Raw genomic sequence first — 22496 nt, forward strand, 5'->3', positions numbered from 1 at the left:
CTTAGATAGTGTCATCCACCAGAGGGCAGATAGCAGAAGCAAGAAGAACTACAGTCCTGCAGCCTGTGGAACAGAAACCACATTCACAGAAAGACAGACAAAATGAAAAGGCAGAGGGCTATGTACCAGATGAAGAAACAAGATAAAACCCCAGAAAAACAATTAAATGAAGTGGAGATAGGCAACCTTCCAGAAAAAGAATTCAGAATAATGATAGTGAAGATGATCCAGGACCTCGGAAAAAGAATGGAGGCAAAGAACGAGAAGATGCAAGAAATGTTTAACAAAGACCTAGAAGAATTAAAGAACAAACAAACAGAGATGAACAATATAATAACTGAAATGAAAAATACACTAGAAGGAATCAGTAGCAGAATAACTGAGGCAGAAGAACGGATAAGTGACCTGGAAGACAGAATGGTGGAATTCACTGCTGTGGAACAGAATAAAGGAAAAAGAATGAAAAGAAATGAAGACAGCCTAAGAGACCTCTGGGACAAAATTAAACGCATCAATATTCGCATTATAGGGGTCCCAGAAGGAGAAGAGAAAGAGAAAGGACCCAAGAAAATATTTGAAGACATGATAGTCGAAAACTTCCCTAACATGGGAAAGGAAATAGCCACCCAAGTCCAGGAAGTACAGAGAGTCCCAGGCAGTATAAACCCAAGGAGACACATGCCAAGACACATAGTAATCAAATTGACAAAATTTAAAGACAAAGAAAAATTATTAAAAGCAACAAGGGAAAAACAATAAATAACATACAAGGGAACTCCCATAAGGTTAACAGCTGATTTCTCAGTAGAAACTCTACAAGCCAGAAGGGAGTGGTATGATATATTTAAAGTGATGAAAGGAAAGAACCTACAACCAAGATTACTCTACCCAGCAAGGATCTCATTGAGATTCGATGGAGAAATCAAAAGCTTTACAGACAAGCAAAAGCTAAGAGAATTCAGCGCCACCAGACCAGCTCTACAACAGATGCTAAAGGAACTTCTCTAAGAGGGAAACACAAGAGAAGAAAAGGACCTACCAAAACAGCCCAAAACAATTAAGAAAATGGTAATAGGAACATACATATCGATCATTACCTTAAATGTGAATGGATTAAATGCTCCAGCCAAGAGACACAGGCTCGCTGAATGGATACAAAAACAAGACCCATATATATGCTGTCTACAAGAGACCCACTTGAGACCTAGAGAGACATACAGACTGGAAGTAAGGGGATGGAAAAAGATATTCCATGCAAATGGAAATCCAAAGAAAGCTGGAGTGGCAATTCTCATATCAGACAAAATAGACCTTAAAATAAAGAATGTTACAAGAGACAAGGAAGGACATTACATAATGATCAAGGGATCAATCCAAGAAGAAGGTATAACAATTATAAATATATGTGCACCCAACATAGAAGCACCTCAGTATATAAGGCAACTGCTAACAGCTATAAAAGAGGAAATTGACAGTAACACAATAATAGTGGGGGACTTTTAACACCTCATGCCAATGGACAGATCATCCAGACAGAAAATTAATAAGGAAACACAAGCTTTAAATGACACAATAGACCAGGTAGATTTGATATTTATAGGACATTCCATCTGTAAACAGCAGATTACAGATTACACTTTGTTCTCAAGTGTACATGGAACACTCTCCAGGGTAAATCATATCTTGGATCACAAATCAAGCTTCAGTACATTTAACAAAACTGAAATCATATCAAGCATCTTTTCCGACCACAATGCTATGAGATTAGAAATAAATTACAGTGAAAAAAACCTAAAAAACACAAACACATGGAGGCTAAACAATACATTACTAAATAACCAAGAGATCACTGAAGAAATCAAAGAGGAAATCAAAAAATACCTAGAGACAAATGACAATGAAAACACGACGATCCGAAACCTATGGGATGCAGCAAAAGCAGTTCTAAGAAGGAAGTTTATAGCAATACAATCCTACCTCAAGAAACAAGAAAAATCTCAAATAAACAATCTAACCTTACATCTAAAGGAACTAGAGAAAGAAGAACAAACAAAACCCAAAGTTAGTAGAAGGAACAAAATCATAAAGATCAGAGCAGAAATAAATGAAAGAGAAACAAAGAAAACAGTAGCAAAGATCAATAAAACTAAAAGCTGGTTCTTTGAGAAGATAAACAAAATTGATAAACCTTTAGCCAGACTCATCAAGAAAAAGAGGGAGAGGACTCAAATCAATAAAATTAGAAATGAAAAAGGAGAAGTTACAACAGACACCGCAGAAGTACAAAGCATCATAGGAGACTACTACAAGAAACTCTATGCCAATAAAATGGACAACCTGGAAGAAATGGACAAATTCATAGAAAGGTATAACCTTCCAAGACTGAACCAGGAAGAAATAGAAAATATGAACAGACCAATCACAAGTAATGAAATTGAAACTGTGATTAAAAATCTTCCAGCAAACAAAAGTGCAGGACCAGATAGCTTCACAGGTGAATTTTGTCAAACATTCAGAGAAGAGCTAACACCTATCCTTCTTAAACTCTTACAAAAAATTGTAGAGGAAGGAAAACTGCCAAACTCATTCTACGAGGCCACCATCACCCTGATACCAAAACCAGACAAAGATACTACAAAAAAAGAAAATTATAGACAGATATCACTGATGAATATAGATGCAAATATCCTCAACAGAATACTAGCAAACAGAATCCAACAACACATTCAAAGGATCATACACCATGATCAAGTGGGATTTATCCAAGGGGTGCAAGGATTCTTCAGTATATGCAAATCAACCAGTGTGATACACCATATTAACAACTTGAAGAATAAAAACCATATGATCATCTCAGTAGATGCAGAAAAAACTTTTGACAAAATTCAATACCCATTTATGATAAAAAACTCTTCAGAAAGTGGACATAGAGGGAACCTACCTCAACATAATAAAGACCATATACAACAAACCCACAGCAAACATCATTCTCAGTGGTGAAAAACTGAAAGCATTTCCTCTAAGATCAGGAACAAGGCAAGGATGTCCATTCTCGCCACTATTATTCAACATAGTTTTGGAAGTCCTAGCCACGGCAATCAGAGAAGAAAAAGAAATAAAAAGAATACAAATTGGAAAAGAAGAAGTAAAACTGTCACTGTTTGCAGATGACATGGTACTATACATAGATAATCCTAAAGAGGCCACCAGAAAGCTGCTAGAGCTAATCAATGAATCTGGTAAAGTTGCAGGATACAAAATTAATGTACAGAAATCTCTTGCATTCCTATACACTAACAACAAAAGATCAGAAAGAGAAATTAAGGAAACAGTCCCATTCACCACTGCAACAAAAGGAATGAAATACCTAGGGAAAAACCTACCTAAGGAGATAAAAGACCTGTACTCAGAAAACTGTAAGACACTGATGAAAGGAATCAAAGATGACACCAACAGATGGAGAGATATACCATGTTCTTGGATTGGAAGAATCAATATTGTAAAATGACTGTACTACCCAAAGCAATCTACAGATTCAGTGCAATCCCTATCAAATTACCAGTGGTATTTTTTACAGAACTAGCACAAAAAATCTTAAAATTTGTATGGAGAAACAAAAGACCCCGAATAGCCAAAGCAATCTTGAGGGAAAAAAAATGGAGCTGGAGGCATCAGACTCCCTGACTTCAGACTGTGCTACAAAGCTACAGTAATCAAGACAATATGGTACTGGCACCAAAACAGAAATATAGATCAATGGAACAGGATAGAAAGCCCAGAGATAAACCCACACGCCTATGGTCAACTAATCTATGACAAATGAGGCAAGGATATACAATGGAGAAAAGACAGTCTCTTCAATAAGTGGTGCTGGGAAAACTGGACAGCTACATGTAAAAGAATGAAATTAGAACACTCCCTAACACCATACACAAAAAACAAACTCAAAATGGATTAAAGACCTAAATGTAAGACCAGACACTGTAAAACTCTTAGAGGAAAACATAGGAAGAACACTCTTTGACATAAATCATAGCAAGATCTTTTTTGACTCACCTTCTAGAGTAGTGGAAATAAAAACAAAAATAAACAAATGGGACCTAATGGAACTTAAAAGCTTTTGCACAGCAAAGGAAACTGTAAACAAGATGAAAAGACAACTCTTAGAATGGGAGAAAATATTTACAAGTGAATCAACGGACAAAGGATTAATCTCCAAAATATATAAACAGCTCATGCAGCTCAATATTAAAAAAACAATCCAATCAAAAAATGGGCAGAAGACCTAAGTAGACATTTCTCCAAGAAGACATACAGATGGCCAAGAGGCAAATGAAAAGCTGCTCAACATCACTAATTATTAGAGAAATGCAAATCAAAACTGCAATGAGGTATCACCTCACACCAGTTAGAATGGGCATCATCAGAAAATTTAGAAACAACAAATGCTGGAGAGGGTGTGGAGAAAAGGGGACCCTCTTGCACTGTTGGTGGGAATGTAAATTGATACAGCCACTATGGAGAACAGTAGGGAGGACCTTAAAAAACCAAAAATAGAATTACCATATGACCCAGCAATCCTACTACTGGCCATATACCCAGAGAAAACCATAATTTAAAGACACATGCTCTTTGCAGCACTGTTTACAATAGCCAGGTCACGGAAGCAACCTAAATGCCCATCGGCAGACGAATGGATAAAGAAGATGTGGTACATGTATACAATGGAATATTACTCAGCCATAAAAAGGAACAAAATTGGGTCATTTATAGAGCCGTGGATGGACCAAGAGACTGTCATACAGAGTGAAGTAAGTCAGAAAGAGAAAAACAAATATCATATATTAACACATATATGTGGAATCCAGAAAAATGGTACAGATGAACTGGTTTGCAAGGCAGGAATAGAGACACAGATGTAGAGAACAAATGTAGAGACACCAAGGGGGGAAAACAGGGGTGGGGGGTGGTGGTGGTGGGATGAATTGGGAGATTGGGATTGACATGTATACACTGATGTGTATAAAATAGGTAACTAATAAGAACCTGCTGTATAAAAAAATAAAATTAACTTGAAAAAGAAGTGAGTGTCCTCATCCTTTTGGGAAGAAGATATTAGTATTTCTGTTTCTATTTATTTTTATCTTTCTGTTACTTAATTTATATTTTGTGTATATTTTTTAAATGTCACAGTGAATTAGAAGAGCAGTATATATATAGTATTTTTACATTATGTAATTTTGGACACTGATAGTGTGTTGTAAAATGAAAATAATTTAGAGATTAGTCCTTCAGGAAACAGAAAATTATCAAAATCTGTTGCATAAAATGTTACTTAGTTTGGGGGAATTTACCCCAAATTATTTATAAAATCTTTCAATTCAAGTGACGAGAGGAAGAATGTTCAGAATATTCATGTTTGCATAGAGCCTCAGAGATGGAAACCTTTTTGAAGTTGTGCAGAAGAGGAAGAAGTCTGGCTGGAAGAGGCAAAACTTGGATCTGGAAGGCAAGGGAGCACATTTGCATGATTTAACAGAAGAAATTGGCTGCTGCTGCCCGCAATGGGTTCTAAGTTGTCTTTTTAAATCACTTCCCTTTCTTCACCTTTACTCCCTAAAACCCTTCCTCTGCTTTACTATTTCTTTTTCCATCGTACAGATCACCTGTTAACATACTATATAATGTATTTGTATTCATGTTTATTGTGTGTTGTCGGTCTTCCCCCCCAGCTAGAATATACGTTCTATGAGGACAAGCATCTGCCTGCTTTGTTTATTGATGTAAACCAAGCACCAACAATAGTGCCTGAGTCAAGTGGGAATTAAGTAAATATTTGTTCAGTGATCAGTAGCAGAGTACTCTGCTGGCCTATAGGTTTTAGGATTTAGTGGTTTTTATTAACTGTTGTAACTAAACTCATCTGCAGTTAATGTTGCAAGGTTAGGACACTTTTCTGTTGTCTTTATCAGCATAAACATAAACAACATTTGGAGATAAGGTTTTAGATCCAATATGCTAGCTAGAATGTACTTTTGAAAAAACCCCAAAAAATATTAGTTGATTTGCTTTCTTTATCCAATATATAAAGTATATTTTTTAAAAAAACTTTACATATATATTGGTGTGTATACACACACACATATAAGTCTTAGGTATACAGCATAATGATTATATAATCATTATGCATGTATATCATTGACATATAACATTATATTAGTTTCAGGTGTACAGTGTAATTATTTGATGTATGTATATATTGCAAAGTGATCACCACAATAAGTCTAGTTAACGTCCGTCTCTATATATAATTACAAATTTTTTTTCTTGTGATGAGAACTTTTCAGATCTCTTAGCAACTTTCAAATATGCAGTAAGTGTAGTCCTTTTTTGACTTAGTGCAGTTAAGTGGGACGAGTGGCTCTGAGTCTTAGAATCAAAGAATCATATTTAAGCAGTTGAGCTGAGTAAGACTTCTCAGTGCTAATTCATATAGAGCTTTCTTGAAAACTCTACCCCCGATTAGGCCCACCTGGCTCCCATCACACTGGTATGGTGTGCAATCGTGGATCTGTGTTTAAAACATATGGTATCTTTTCCACTTGTCCATGCATTTCTTTCTAAATGCCTTTCATTGCCTCATTTGTCTTTCCTGTCTTTACTATCCAAATAGGTTATAATTACAGCAGAAGATTTCTAAGTAGCTAGAGTCGCATCTGGCTGCCTACTTGGAAAGAGGCTGGGGAGGAGTCATTCCAATATTAGAGTTTTATTTTCAGAGGATTAGAAAGCTTTTCAGTTTCAAGACTCCTTCAATATGAATATTATCTTAGGAGTGCGCACTTTTTAATTATTTATGTGATTAGTGATTAGCTGACCATCTGCTGAGAGGAAGACAATGAAAGGACAGTCAACAGGGGTGCATTCAGGCGAAAGGAATGAGAAACTCTTGGAGAAAGTGGACACATGTTGAAAGAGAACATTACTTATGTTTTGTTTAGGTTTTGGGTCGGGCTGGCTCTGTGAAGGAGTGGATTGTTTTCATTTTATTTCCATTCATCCACTATGCTTTACAATGCATGTCTTATTTAAGTGTTGAAAGTGACTAGTGACTTACTACTTGTTATCACTGGGCAGTGATGCTTTGGTTCTGGTATTTGATAGAGTCTAGCAGGGGCTCTTGAGTGTACTTATTTCTGTGATGTGCTATAGTAAGTTAACATTTTTGATGAATTCTTATACAAAGTTGATGAAATACAGGAAAATAAAGTTCAGATGCTTTTGGACAGAACCTTAATTTATCTCCTGTCTTCTCTCTGACTTTCCAATCATTTATTTACTCATCCAGTCCCATGTTCTTGGATGCCTTTTTGACTCTTAGGCCTGCCTCATTCCCTCTGTGTAGTCAAGCCTGTTTCTTTTCCTATATCTCTCACATCCTCTGCTTCTTTTTGCTTGGCAGATTTGATTTTTCTTTGATTTTCTTTTAGTGTCATAATATTCCAAGCTGTTTCTGGACTGCTGCTTTTTCTCCATCAGCCCCATACTCCCACTACCCCTCAGACCAGGTTAATGTTTCTATTTTCCAATTCTGGACATACTGCCCTCTTGCACTAAAGTTTCCTGGTTTCCTGTTGCCTTGTCGAATAAATACAAGCTCTCCAAATTGGTGTGAATGATTTTCCACAATACATAAACAATCCTTACAAGATTTTCCCCATAACAGTAATATATGTAGCATACAATAATGTATATAGCACATAGCGGGAGCATAATAATGAGAGACATTAAATGTCTGTTAAAAAAATGAGCATTTCTTGTGTTTTGGTCAAACTTGATTATTCACCGATACCTTATAATGCTATATGTATTAATATTTCAGTTCCTTTTGCCCAGGATATAGGAGACACTTATGATTCTAAATGAATTGACAGATATGCTGTCTTCCTGTTTTTGCATATGAACATCCCATCAACCTTTCAAAACTCCATCATAAAGCCATCACAACTGTGTCACTCCAAAAAGCTTCCTGTTCTCACAACCAGATGTCTCCTAGCTGTACTTCAATTCACTGTAGCACTTTGTTTGGTGTCACCTCTTATACTTACTTTTCTTTACCATATAATATAGTAATTTGCATGTTTATGTCACCCTCTCTTTCTCCACAGCTTGAGAGCCAACTTCTGGAAAACAGAGTTTTTTTTAAACCTCAGTTTAAGTCCTTGTTGTATCCATGACACGTGATTTACTAATCTGTGAGGTCAGTGAACATCAAGGGTTTTTCATTTGTTTGTTTCCGTTCGGTAACCTCTGCTACTGTTCTTGCTATAGCAGGGTCGTTTCTTCAAATGTAATCTTACATGGAAATCTGTAAAAGAGGAAAAAAATAGACTCACTCTGGTTGGCAAGGGAGTGATTGTTATATTCTTCCCAAATATCCTCTTTTCAGCTACCCCTTGCTGACTCTACAGAACACCTAGGGCTCTGCTCAATATTGTCTGAAATCTACAGTATTCAGTTTATATGTCACGGTCAAGCAGGGAGAGGCCTTTCAATATCACCTCCTCCATTGTTTATCTACAGCCTTAAATTTGTGCTTGGAATAAACTTTATAAGAGAAGAATACATGAAGATGTGTGTGGGCTAGTGGTGAATGTATGTTTCATACAATTGCATTGTCGCCCTTATTGCCAAATTTCCCCTCTGATAAATACCATCCTCTCTGTTGGAAATATCTAGACATTGAAAGAAAGAAAGTTAAGTGGGTAACACAATAGAATTAGATGTTTGCAGCAATAAATGACTTAGAAAGAAAGTGCATACGTGTTTTTCCCATAGTCTTCTGCCTTTTGAAAGAAGAAAGCGGAAATACGAGAAAGCTGACATTTTGCATGCATGCAGGAACAAAGGGAGAGATTGATAGATTGGTTTGGGGCAGAGTATTCTGTTGTGTTCTGAAAGGTTTGGGTCATCACAGCTAGAGGCAGGAGCAGGACTCAGACAAAAATAACCCTGGCTATGAGGGAAGAGGTTGGTTTTGCTGGACTGTGTCCCTATACATGTGTGAAAAGTTTCTTTGCATGACAGAAGAAAATTGCCTTGAGTTCTGATCTGAAGATGTGCCCAGTTTTGTTCATCTCTAGAACTATGGCAACTCAATTAGTAGCAGCAAAAGAATACTCCTCATACAAAGGACAATTTCAGAAAAAGAGGAGAGAAGAGGAAATGGAAGTAAAAGGAGAATATGAGGTGATATTTGCTCTTAGGGTATAAAAATTAAAGCATATATATTTGGGTCTTCACCAAATACAGTATTCTAATAGCATCTCATCCTTCACAACCCGTCTTTTACTCACTTTCCCTCTTCTATATTTCTTTCCTTCCATCTTCTTCTTCTTTCATTCCTCTTCATTCTCCTTCCTTTCTACCTTTTTTATTTCGTCTCTATCAGGATGTTGGATGAAATATTTCCCATTGACTGTTGTCTAAGAATTCCTGCTAAAGCCATAAAGATGCTGCAAAACCAGCCTGGCAACACCACCGCCAGGAGAGCTGGCAAAGAGATTGCTAGGAGAGCTAGCAAAGAGATTGGCCTTCATCCCAGGTTGTTTTGAGGCAGTTGAACAAGCTGAGCTACCCTAATCCAGTCATGTCTCTCCAGTCTCACTAGAAACTAAGTCTATGAGGAGGGTTTTGCAATTCAGGTACCTAGTAGGGAATGTTTGTAAGGCCAACTACCTAATTATTGACAAAGATAGTTACTCATGGTTCTGAAAGGAGGAAAGAATGGTATCTCACTCAGATTAATGTCTGTTTATGAATCCAACTTTCTAATCTACTCTGTGTTCACCAAGTGGAGAATTGTCCAGAGACCCCAGGATGGGGTCAGATGCACACCGGTATTATTGCCATTCAGTTGTTTGGAGTGTCTATGACGCATGGCTTTCCTGTGGGTCAGCTAGTAGGCAGCTGACCTTAAGCCAATTAATTTTCTCCAGTAGGGTGCTTGCAGAGTGAGGGAAACAGACAGACTGTGGAGAATACTGCAGGTAGCTGAGCTGTGGGGTGCCAGAACATTTCCCTTGGTTAAAAAGAAAAAAACAACTATGCAGTGGGGTATCCCCAACTTGCACATGTCCTGGAAAATCACACGGGTGCCCCACAAGAGAGACACTTGTCACTCAGGGGAATTCCAGATCAGTCCCTCTTGGCCATGGGACAGCTACAATAGCACCATGTAAGTCAGTGATGTCAGAGGTTTTCCATCTTGTCATCCTCTACCCCCTTCCAACATGGCCAGAGGAATGAAGATCCAGAGAGTAAGGGAGAAGAATCCTTGCAGAAACGGTCATATCTGCTTTCCCTGGTAGGTCCCCTGGGCCTCAGTAGGGGAGGGGGAAACATTGAATAGGCTGAATATGAGGTGGAGTTGAAGCTTGACCGGACTGAACTTGTTAAACCCAGTGTGACCAGAATGTATGGAATGTGTGCAAGATGATGCCAAGGAGATGGGGATGCAGTTGAGCTTGGCTGAAGACAGCCAGTGGAGGAGGATGAAGCCAGTTCACGTTTGTATCTGCTATGGCCTCAACCTTTGTGTCCCCCAGAAATTTCATATGTTGCAATCCTAACTCCCAAAGGTGATGGTGTTCATGGGTGGGGCCTTTGGGAGGTGATTAAGTTATAAGGATGGAGCCTCATGAATGAGATTAGTGCTTTTATATATAAGAGAGCTCCCTAGTCCCTCCCCCCATGTGAGGATCCAGTAAGAAGTGTGCAACCGGAAGAGGGCCCCGCCTGACCACGCTGTTGAAATCGATTTCTGTTGTTTACAAATCTATGATATTTTGTTATAGCAGCCCAGAAGGACTAGAGACGGTATCCTAATAATTTTTAGACAGTTCGGTAAACCTCACGCTATTTGGGTACATAGTTACAGTTTCATAGCACTTAATTGTCTGTTGTAACACTGTGAAAATTGGCTGACAGTACGTGGCTGGTTTTCATAAAGAATCCCGAGAATTCAGTCTTCTCGGTAGCATGACCAGCACGATTAATAATTATCGAATTCTTTGATTCTAATAACCTGACCCAGAATAATTTGCTGTGATGCTAAAGGAAGCTGTTAATGGTCTTCTTTGTAATGCCAGCTTCTGGTATTTGTGACAGATTTTAATAGGAACTTCTCTCAATGGTAGGGATGGATTTTCTTTTGATTTTCTGTTAAATGAAGATAAGAAACTTTGACAAACTGCCTTCTTAGATTTTGACATCTCTGTGGAGTCTGTTTTTATTTTTTAAGATGAGGCCCGTTACACCCAAGCATGCATTAAAAAGCTATAAAACTAAAAGAAGCCTGCTATGGGATGGATCATTAAGAACCATCTCAGAAATGAATGGAATGGATGTGGGCTTAGCAGTTGCTGTCGTAGATGATTCGGCACTTCAGGAGCTTGAGATAACTGTCAATCTTATGTGAATCCCTGCGTAGGCAGTGGAGCAGGTTATAAAAAGCAAAAAGGCGGGTATCTTCATCGGCCATCTGCAGGGACGGAAGTCCCGACCACACGGAGTAGACCTCATTCTCCTTGACTCCAGGCTGAACCTAAGCACCCAAAGATAATGACTTATTATGAGTTTTATTAGTATTTGCTTATCTTTGTTCCTTCTAATTATCAAATTAAGTTTTGGGGAAGACACATGAATATAAAACTCTCTAGACATAGGTTTTGGAGCCAGCGTATCAGAAATCTGTTAGTACTATACAAGCTAGAAGCAGAATTCAGGTGTAAGTTTTCTTACATGTATGTGATCACAGATTAAGGATATTTGTACAGGAGTAAAACGATGGAGAAACAAAGCTGCTGTTTGAATATTCATATGAATGTGATCAAGGGACACAGTTGTGTCACTTGAACTGTTTCATGTCCTGAATCTGTTCTCGGAAATGTACTCTTTACTTTATTTCTTCTGAAGGTCACCATCATTACATATATCTTTTCCCTGCTTTGAACTGATTCTGTTCTCCATAGAGCGTGTGTTTAAAGACCTTAGAAACGATGAGGATTGTAATAGATGGTCTAAGGGGCAGATAATCTAGTGATGGCTGTGACTGACAAGATCTTCTGAAATAGTCAGGAGGCGTTCACATTCCACCCAGGACAGATAACCCCCTGATGTCTATGAGAAATATCTGCTTTCTCTTGATGTCTCTTAAGTAGGAGGTACTGGGAAAACTGCCTATAAAAAGGGGGTGCTGACAGCAACCCCTCAGTGGTGAGAGGTGGGTGGTAGGGTGGGGAGCTGTGATAACAGAAGGGCACCGAGCAACTGAGCACCGTGCATCTTCACGCTTGATTACCCTCTGTGGGCTGGGAATTCCCGGAGAGCCAAGAGACCAAGTAACCAGCTTGGCAACTAGGGATGTCATCCAGTTTGGAGAGCTTCTAGGTATAAACGTGGGATAACTGTAGACCCTGCTAAATTAACTTTCTGCTGCAGAGTAAGACTATTTTTTAAACCTGGGATTCCTTATTGGAATGTAAAGTTTGTGTGTGTTGCCTTGCTTTTTATTTTTTATTTTGGTGCTTGAGCCCTAAGACAAAATTTACTGTGCAAAGGGCAATGATATGAATAAGAATAAATAAGTAAGTGGTAAAAAAGAACAAAATGAAGTATTATAGAACAAATTAGTGACCTCAGAAAATAGGCCCACAGGAATGAGGAAAATAACCTGAAAATCTAGGTGTTTATTTCATATGTCCCAGGGTTAAAATGTGCTTTGTATTTGTGATGGATATATTCTTGTCCCCTGAAAATGACAAAAATGTCACAGGATTAACATGTACTTTGTACACAATAAGGGAAATATAAAATTGCTCTTATTATTATGTCTATAATCATATATTTTTATTTAGATGATATATTATTTCTGAGAACTTCAGGAAGCTGCTTAGATGTTCCCTTCCTCATATTGAAATTATCCCATCTAAATGGAGATTTATATTGCATATATCAATCTAAATATGATAAATTATTTGGGGAGATTAAATGCAATGATTAGAGTTTTTATTTTGGAGCCACCCCCCCCCCCAAAGAAAATATAGGATGGGAAAACTTTGTGTAAATTACAAAATAAAAAAACATTCCAGAAAAGGAGCATCTCCATCTTTTGTGACCCACTGAAATCTAGTGCTTGTGGGACAGCATTCATGCTGTGGCCTCCTCTTTTCAATCTCCTTCCTTCCCTCACAGATATCTCTGGCAGAGCAGGGAGGAGTGGGGAGAAACACCATCCAATCTGGTTTTGACTTTCTCTTTTCTTCCTTCCCACTCTCATCCTTTGGCTTGAGGAGGACAGAGAAAGAATACAAGCAGAATTTCAGTAGCAGATGTCCTGGGATACTTTGAAGAAAACATTTATTTTGCAAATTCTATTCTCTAGTTCTCTTACCCTTGAAAATATTTCAGCCACCTGTGCCCAGGAAAAGGCAAGCTTTTGGTGGAATTGTGTGCAATGCAGGGAAGGCTGCACCTGTCAAAAACCGCAGTAGAATTCTGCTTCACTTACAATAGAATCTATCACTATGATGAATGACTAGGCTCTTGCTTTATTTAATAGCAGTCTAGAATATAGAAGGCCTGCATCTTGTTCTTGCAAAGTGAGATATTTCAAAACTCATTCCTCATCACAGAGGTCACTTCTTTCATTCATGAGAAAACCAAAGAAGCCTTCAAGAGGCTGCTCACCTGGCCAACTATCTTCTCCATGCCTTCCAGAAGTCGTTTGTTCTGTTCCTCAATCTCTATGGCTCTTGATAGGATAGCATCTGGGGCTTCTTGCATACCCCGCACCTCCGTGACCAGGTGGTACAGAGGGTCATTCCAGGAGCGCAGCACTCCGAGGATCACGCTCAGGAGGACTTCGTGCTAAGCGACCACAGGAAGCAATTTCATTAAAATAAGCGTAATACGGTGGGTTTAGTCACATGTGATTTTTGTGCAGAGAGGCTGACCTAAAAAACTCTTCGTTATTCCTGTGTGTGTACAAAATTTTTTGAAGGTGGTAAAAGTTGTAAAAGTATAAAATGTAAGCTATTTGTTTACATTTTGCTAAAATTTTAAAAAATCTGGCTTTTTTTTTTCAATGCTTTTATTTTTATTTTTGAATCTTTGAATTTTATTTAATTTATTTTTTTATACAGCAGCTTCTTATTAGTCATCTATTTTATACATATTACTGTGTATATGTCAATCCCAATCCCTCAATTCATCCCACCACCACCACCCAACCCCGCCCCCGCCACTTTCCCTCCTTGGTGTCCATATGTTTGTTCTCTACATCTGTGTCTCTATTTCTACCCTGCAAACTGGTTCATCTGTACCATTTTTTCTAGGTTCCACATATATGCCTTAATATACGATATTTGTTTTTCTCTTTCTGACTTACTTCACTCTGTAGGGCAGTCCCTAGATCCATCCACGTCTCAACAAATGACCCAATTTCGTTCCTTTTTATGGCTGAGTAATATTCCATTGTATACATGTACCACATCTTCTTTATCCATTCGTCTTGTCAATGGGCATTTAGGTTGCTTCCATGACCTGGCTATTGTAAATAGTGCTGTAATGAACATTGGGGTGCATTTGTCTTTCTTAATTATGGTTTTCTCTGGGTATACGCCCAGTAGTGGGATTGCTGGGTCATATGGTAATTCTATTTTTAGTTTTTTAAGGAACCTCCATACTGTTCTCCATAGTGGCTGTATCAATTTACATTCCCACCAACAGTGCAAGAGGGTTCCCTTTTCTCCACACCCTCTCCAGCATTTGTTGTTTGTAGATTTTCTGATGACGGCCATTCTGACCCGTGTGAGGTGATACCTCATTGTAGTTTTGATTTGCATTTCTCTAATAATTAGTGATGTTGAGCAGCTTTTCATTTGCCTCTTGGCCGTCTGTATGTCTTCTTTGGAGAAATGTCTGTTTAGGTCTTCTGCCCATTTTTTGATTGGGTTGTTTGTTTTTTTTTAATATTGAGCTGCATGAACTGTTTATCATGTTTTGGAGATTAATCCTTTGTTGATTCGTTTGCAAATATTTTCTCCCATTCTGAGGGTTATCTTTTCATCTTTTTTGTAGTTTCCTTTGCTTTGCAAAAGCTTTTAAGTTTCATTAGGTCCCATTTGTTTATTTTTGTTTTTATTTCCATTACTCTAGGAGGTGGATCAAAAAAGATCTTGCTGTGATTTATGTCAAAGAGTGTTCTTCCTATGTTTTCCTCTAAGAGTTTTATAGTGTCCGGTCTTACATTTAGGTCTCTAATCCATTTTGAGTTTATTTTTTGTGTATGGTGTTAGGGAGTGTTCTAATTTCATTCTTTTACATGTAGCTGTCCAGTTTTCCCAGTACCATTTATGGAAGAGACTGTCTTTTCTCCATTGTATATCCTTGCCTCCTTTGTCATAGATTAGTTGACCATAGGTGCATGGGTTTATCTCTGGGTCTGCCTTATGTAAATAACTAATTCTTCTAATGAGTTCTAATTTATAACATGAAGAATTTTGTTTTTCCCTCAGAAATTCGACCATCTACTCAGTGAGTTCTTTATATTTGAATACTTTGCTTGTCCAGGGAAAGAAACCTAAGTATTTTGTTGGAACTCAGGATGTACCTGGAGTATCTACCCAGGAAAGACAGATTCCACTCATGCCCACATCATTTTCACCCAAAGATTCATTTGTATTAATGAATCAAATCATGTATTAATATATTCATTTTTTGATTGGTAATTTTATTTTATGATATTGGAACAAAGAGACAATGAAGAAGACATGGCATTTAAAAACATGCTTTCCTTAATCTATCCCAACACCAACCCCCATGCTGCTATCAGAGCAGTCTATTTTGTTGACATGTGTAGGTGCAGAAGATGGCACAGTACTGTCTTTAGTAACAGCATCAATGAGATTCACAATGGAGGGTGTTGCCCCCTAGTTTACTACTACCAGGATCAGGCATGAAACTCCAAGGGGCTGAGCATCTCTGATTTAAAATGCTTACTTTCTTGATGTCCATGAACTAGTCTACTGGTAAAGGAAATGAAGAGTGGAGAAGAATCAAATAGACATTGCAGTGGAAGCATGAGTAGAATGTGAGAGAAGGAGTTGTAAAGAAATACAGGCTGTATGGTGAGTGGCACATACGCACTGGGCCATTGTAGCTCAATGATTAAAAGTGAGAGCTCTGAGTTGGATGAAACTCAGACTCACTGCTTCCTAGCTGTGTGACAGGTGCAAATTCCGTAACTTCTCTGAGCCTCGGTTTCCTTATCTCAGGAAGTATAATAACAGTACCTGTGTTATAGGGTTTTTTGTGACGACTGAATATAATAATGCACATAAAGTGCTTTGTAAAATGTATGGCAATGTAGTAGCTCTCAATAAATTTTAAATTTATAAAAAATTCCTCCTCCTCCTTCTTCACCTTCTTCCTTCATTTTATCATCATCGTTATTAATGAGCTTAGTAGACTGAAAGAACACTGGTATCGTTAACCAAGTTGTAGAGAGAGAACAGATTGTATTTAAGGGGGGATATATGTGAAAGTATTTAAAATCATGTGAGGACTGTGGTTCGGGCAGGGAATCAGAAGGGAGAGATTATGATGATAAAAAAATGGAGCTGGGATAAATGATCAGGCCTTGATATACAGACTTTGTTGTCATCAGAACAGAGGCAATAGTTGCGGTCATGAGAAGCAAACCATTTTATAGGACCTGATTTGGGGAGAGACCTGTAATTAAGAATAAGAGGTGACAGAGGAGTCAGTGAAGAATGAAGTAGGTGTCAGAGAAGTAGAAGCAGAATCAGGAGAGCCTTGAAAGTCAGAAGCAATGGCTCGAATGGTACAGTGGTCCGTCATGGTAAATGCTGCCCATGTAAGAGTCACTAGTAACGGGGAATACATCAACTGGGTTTGCGTTTCTTACATACCCATGAATTTTGCAAATTTAATATTTTACACATGGAAGTCCCATTTAGTTCATGCTTTCATGCAGTAAAATATATGCAGTCCTAGGTCTAATGCATTGGTTGAAGTAATGTTGTCTGCATGGACAATTTATAGATCATTTATTTTGCTGCTATAAATCTTTAGTCAGCACTTGATTTTACTCATACTTCATCAAGTGCAGAATGTAATTTCTCTTCGACAGCTTGCTCTTCATCTACCTTTCTTTGCATGTGAGGTTACCATTACTTCTAATAATCTGCAGCCTGGTAACACCTGTGGACTATCTCATTTGTTAAGGTGAAAAACCTGGATAAAAGACTTACATGGACCTGTTGGGCTTGTTCTTTGTCTTCAGGGGTGGAGAGGGAGGAGGTGTGGCAGCTGTTGATGGCCTTGGTAATGAACCCTCTGCCCTGGGCATACCGTTTATCCTGGAAGTGATCAAGCAGATTTACTGAGTTAGTGTTGTTTGGGCATTGAATAAATGAACCCATTACCAGAATAGTAACACATTTGATAGATGTATACTTTTTTTAATGAAAGCCACATAAAAGTTGAAAGTCATTCTTTTTCCTACTTTTTCTTTCCATTATCTCTATAAAATTTTTTTTTTCATCTAACTTTTCTAAATTCCAAGCTCTTCCCTTTGCTATTCCCTTGTTTAATTTCACCCTTCCCACAAGTTATTATCTGGATAGCAAACACTAAAAATACCCCAAATATGAAATATTAAATGTTTTATTAAGTATCATCTTTTTTAAAAGTATTTGCACCAAATATAGTGCATATGTACCTGTATTTAGCCATTTAATCTCTTGTTCACTGTGGGTCGGAACCAATATACTTCCTTAATAGGAGTTATAAAATGATAACTTTTCTTTGACTAATCTCTGAATCCACATACCTATAGCTTAGTGTTCATCATAGATGCAGACTACAATTTTGTTGATGGTGACAAAATGGTAAGTCAGTAAAACGTGGCATAAAATTCTAGGAAATACTAAGCAATGGACTGAGAATAGGAATAGAAAAAACTAGCTAACACGTTGATAGAGAAAAACTAATCTTTAGTAAAAGTTGTGAACATTTAAAGGGATGATTTGTAAGATTTGGAAAAAAGGTGGCCAGTTAAAAATGGAGAATGAAAGAGAAACTGGTGAGTAAAAAGAACTACATGAATTTAATACAAACATTGAATACCATTTTTTATCAGCTGTTTGCTCTACTATGTGCTCCTTCATTGTCCTGAAAGAGTTAACATACAACTTTCAAAAGTACCTTCATCAGAAAGAGAATAATTGTTTCCAGTTCTAAACCATCCCTTCTAGTTGGTTCTAAACCTATTCACTGCAAATCTTAGAACAATAATTTGTAGCATTTAAAAAACTATCATTATTTGTTTTCCTGACATGGATTCAGCTTCATTTACCACGTTCAATCCACCCAATTCACTGCAGTGCAGTTCTGATTTATCGGGTATCTACTGTGTGCTAGGTGAAGAATGCCCAGAGAGACACTTAAGGACAAAAAAGTCCACATACTTCCTTTTCCTCAGCCCCACCTAAAAGTGCTTTAGGTCAGGTGCTGTTATGGACTGAAGGTTTGTGTCTCCCCCAAATTCCTGTGTTGAAGCCCCAACACTCAAAGTACTGTGTTTGGAGAAGGACCTTTATGAAAGTAATTAAGGTTAAATGAGCTCATAGGCTAGAACCCTGATCCAATAGGATTAGCGTCTTAATAAGAGAGTTTTCTTGTTTTCTCTGTATCTCTGTCTCTTTCTCCCCCGCTTACCATGTGAGGACACATGGAGGAGCCAGATGGGAAAGAGAGAGCCCTTACAAGAACCTGACCATGCTGGCACCCTGCTCTGGGACTTCCAGCCCCCGGAACTGTGAGGAAATAAATTTCTGTTGTTTAATCCACCAAGTCTATGGTATTCTGTTATGGCACTCCAAGCTGACTAATATAGGTGCTTCAAAATTTATTTTGGAAATTAAAAAAATAAAACGAAGTAAAGGAAATTGAAAAAAAAAATATTACACTCTTTAAGAATCTTTGAGATTTCATGAAACTGACCCTTTCTTCTACATCTTATGAGCTGATGCCTTCTTTGACCTAGAAAGTGTATTATTTGAAATTTGGCTGGTGCAGCCTTCTTGTTTCAAGTGTGGTTTAGCCCAGTCACTTACGTGAAGGTTCCTTCTGGAAAGAAGCATGAAGTGCAGTACTTACAAATTCGTTGAACATTTCCGAGGAGAGGTTATGGATGTAGTGGGACAGGATGACTGCACGGTCAAACAGGTCTCGAAGGGACACCTGGCAGTTGACAGCCCCGCTGGGACAGATGGGAAGGGAGGCCACGCTCTTGCACAAGAGGAGATTTGACACCAGCAACAGCAGGAGCAGGAGTGACCCTGCTTAAGTAAAAAAATGAGCCACTCTGAGATGATCTATTCAACTGAGGTTATCAGAAGCCATCCTGTTGAGGGAAGCCTTATCTCTCCCCGTTGCCCTCTGCATGATTTGGTACTGAAATAGCTGGGGTGGGAAAGAATCCACACCTTCCACTGTGTAGATTTAGATGTATAATCATATTTGCACAGATAGGTAGTTTGAGAAGTAGGTTACTCCCTGCATTTTTGTATTGCTCCCAGAAGTGCTTCTGTGCTTTGCAAACATTTGGAGCTGAAATTAATTCTGAGCCGGAGCGTTTAGGTCATTCTCTTAAGATAGTTTAATGTCTTGGAACTATTCTGCAGATTCTCAGCAGCCAGGCTCTCTAGGAGTTTGTAATTTTTTTAACTCTATGTTTATGAATGCTTGCATTCTAGACACTGAAATGGCAAGAATAGCACAGTTGATCTTTCTGGTTTACTGTCGTGCCTGCTAATAATAAACACATGACCGACTGATTGCTAATATTGAGTACAAAGAGAATTCTAAGATAAAAAGGATACTGTAGCCTGGATCTGCTAACTCACCTTAATAACCCCATGCATTTCCTTGATACTTTGCCCAAAGCTTTAAAAATTTTTTTTAAATTTGTGTTTCACAATAACCCCGTGAGAGAGCCTTGACTTTCATTATCTTCAAATTATATTAATGAAACAAGAAGACTTAGAGAGGGTAAGTGATTTTCCCCAAGTCCCATTATTAGCAGATGGAGGCGGCTGGGTGCCAATACTGTCATCTTTTCACTTCCTCATGTCACATCTCACACGCGTGTGGGCTCTCGGTCTGTGTGTGTGTAACAGGGACCACATCGGTAGCTGTGATGACTCAGAGCTAGCAGAGGTCATCGCCATTACTAGTAGAGAAAAATACTTTGATTGCATGACGATAGTGAACCTAGAGAGTTGATTTTATCAATTTGTTCTGCTCTATCTATAAAACACTCACTTTTAAAATATTTGACAATTATCAGAGATGATTTAGTCACCAATTTACTATCTCAGAAGATGGACAAATAAGAACCACTAACATATCAATAATTTACACTTCCAAAAGGAAAGAAACAATATATTAAAATCACTTTTAGCTTCAAACTACTCCAAAAGAATATAAAGAATATAAAATATAAAAATGTGTTTATCAGAAAACTCATTTGCTCTGGAATCTTCAATAAATGTAACTGGAAGTGTCCAAGATAAAACTAGGCAAGTGCTAAAGATTTATGGTGAAAAAATACCTAACCCCAAATACCTGAAAATATCTAAAGGAATATTTAGTATAGAATGTAGCTAAACAACCTTTTAGCTGCAAAATAAAAAATATTAACGTTGTGAGATGATTCATGTAACAGACTTTTAATTTTTCAAAAACATGTTTCCAAAGAGTTTATTTTAGGTACATTACAGTCATGTAACATAGCTGATTAGATGTTTTATCTACAAGTATAAATAAAAAGTGCTTTGCAGATAGAGGCATTGGAAGAGTATTGGTTCTAGGAAATTCATAACTGGATAGATATTCTTTAACTCTGACTACATTTATCTGTACCTTTATCATCTGAAGGATTTTCATAGTCTAAGATGAGATAAAAGAGATAAATGTTTTTGTTGTTTCATGAAATAAATTTTGTTACTAATTTCCTTGTCTTGCAATTTCCTTTTCTTGCAAATGTCAACCAAGAAAGTAAAGGCGATTAGTTATTACTAGCCTGTTTTTTCTTTTATAATGTCATTTGGCTTAAACCCAGTCGACAAAGTATTGTAGGAGACAACTCTGCTATCATTGTCTATATTATGGCTTCAGAGTTAAAAGTTTCATCAGGCTGACTCATCTTGGCCAAACCACATAAGAGGCCTGGGAACTAGAAAATGTTTGTTTCTACCTTCTGGAGTTGTGATGCAACTGAGACCAAAAGAGACACTTTTGGTCTTATTCCAGTCCAGGGTTTCTCACCTTTGGCCTGACTGACATTTTGAGTTGGATAATTCCTTGTTCTGGGGGCTGTCCTGTGTACTGTAGTATGTTTAGCAACATCTCTGACCTCTACCCACTAGAGACCAGTAGCGCCCCTGCCCCAAATTAAGACAACCAAAAACATCTCCAGACATTAACCACATGTCTCTGGAAGACATTCCCCCATTTGGGAACCACTGTCCTAGTCCCTTATACAATTGATTTCTAGAGCAGTGATTAGATAGCTCTTCTAAACTCTGTAATCCTGAAACCTCTGACTAAGAGAATATTAGCTACAATTTCAAATTAATACCGCCACAGGAGTGTTGATAAAGCTAGCAGCTCCGTGAGTTGCTGCACATACCTTTCTGTGACGAACCTTTGCTGTCCATGGTGGTGATGATTTCGAAAAACACACTTCACCAGAGAAGATCTGGTAGTCCTACAGCTTTCTCTTTCCCAGATATTGGCTTTATAAGCCTTTGACATCTTCATGAATATATTTAATCAGGCATTCCCTTCCCTTTTGCCAGTCATCTATTTCCGTCATCGAGATTACCCCCATAATTTCAAACATCAAATGGTATTCTATTTCTTATTCATATTCAGGAAGACATACTGGCCAGAAATGAACATCTAGGAAGGATTTTGATTAATTAGACCAAAAGGAAATGAGAGAGATAATGAAGGTGAGATCTGGAGACTAGTTTGGGTTAGAGGACCTGTAAAATTATAGCAGTCATTTACTTTAACATTTACCTTTATTTCTCTGCAGTTTCTTGAATATAGCATTATCTGTCACTAAGGTGTCTCATGTATTATCAAAGGTTATTTTTTTTTCATTCAAAATTGCTGGGTGAAGTCAAAATTTCAAAACTTACACACTAAATACCAAGAAATATAGAATAAGGATGAGTAAGATTTTCAGTTCCTGTTATACTCAATACATTTCTCTCATTTTTTCTTGATTTTTACACATTCTGTTTTATCCTTTTAAAAATGACATACCTCTGTGGTAAAATGTACATTTTCATTTATCTCTTTTGATTTTAACATTTAGGTAAAGTTATATTTTCATC

General features: G+C 37.7%; 1 protein-coding gene across 2 annotated transcripts; it reads right to left on the minus strand.

Moving 5' to 3' along the window:
- Nucleotides 1-11413: 11413 nt before the first annotated feature.
- PRL (prolactin) lies at nucleotides 11414-21809 on the minus strand. 2 transcript variants are annotated; one of them, XM_061194870.1, is made up of 5 exons: nucleotides 21782-21809; nucleotides 19246-19427; nucleotides 17337-17444; nucleotides 13750-13929; nucleotides 11414-11605 (listed from the first exon to the last, which is right to left on the minus strand). In XM_061194870.1, the coding sequence occupies exons 1-5, from the start codon at nucleotides 21807-21809 to the stop codon at nucleotides 11414-11416; spliced, it is 690 nt and encodes a 229-aa protein (XP_061050853.1). The 2 variants fall into 2 exon arrangements, with proteins under 2 accessions (XP_061050853.1, XP_061050852.1); XM_061194869.1 differs by having other exon boundaries at nucleotides 19246-19430.
- Between the last annotated feature and the right edge of the window lie 687 nt (nucleotides 21810-22496).

The sequence above is a fragment of the Eubalaena glacialis genome, chromosome 7 (genome assembly GCF_028564815.1).
Source record: "Eubalaena glacialis isolate mEubGla1 chromosome 7, mEubGla1.1.hap2.+ XY, whole genome shotgun sequence".
Lineage (NCBI taxonomy): Eukaryota > Metazoa > Chordata > Mammalia > Artiodactyla > Balaenidae > Eubalaena > Eubalaena glacialis.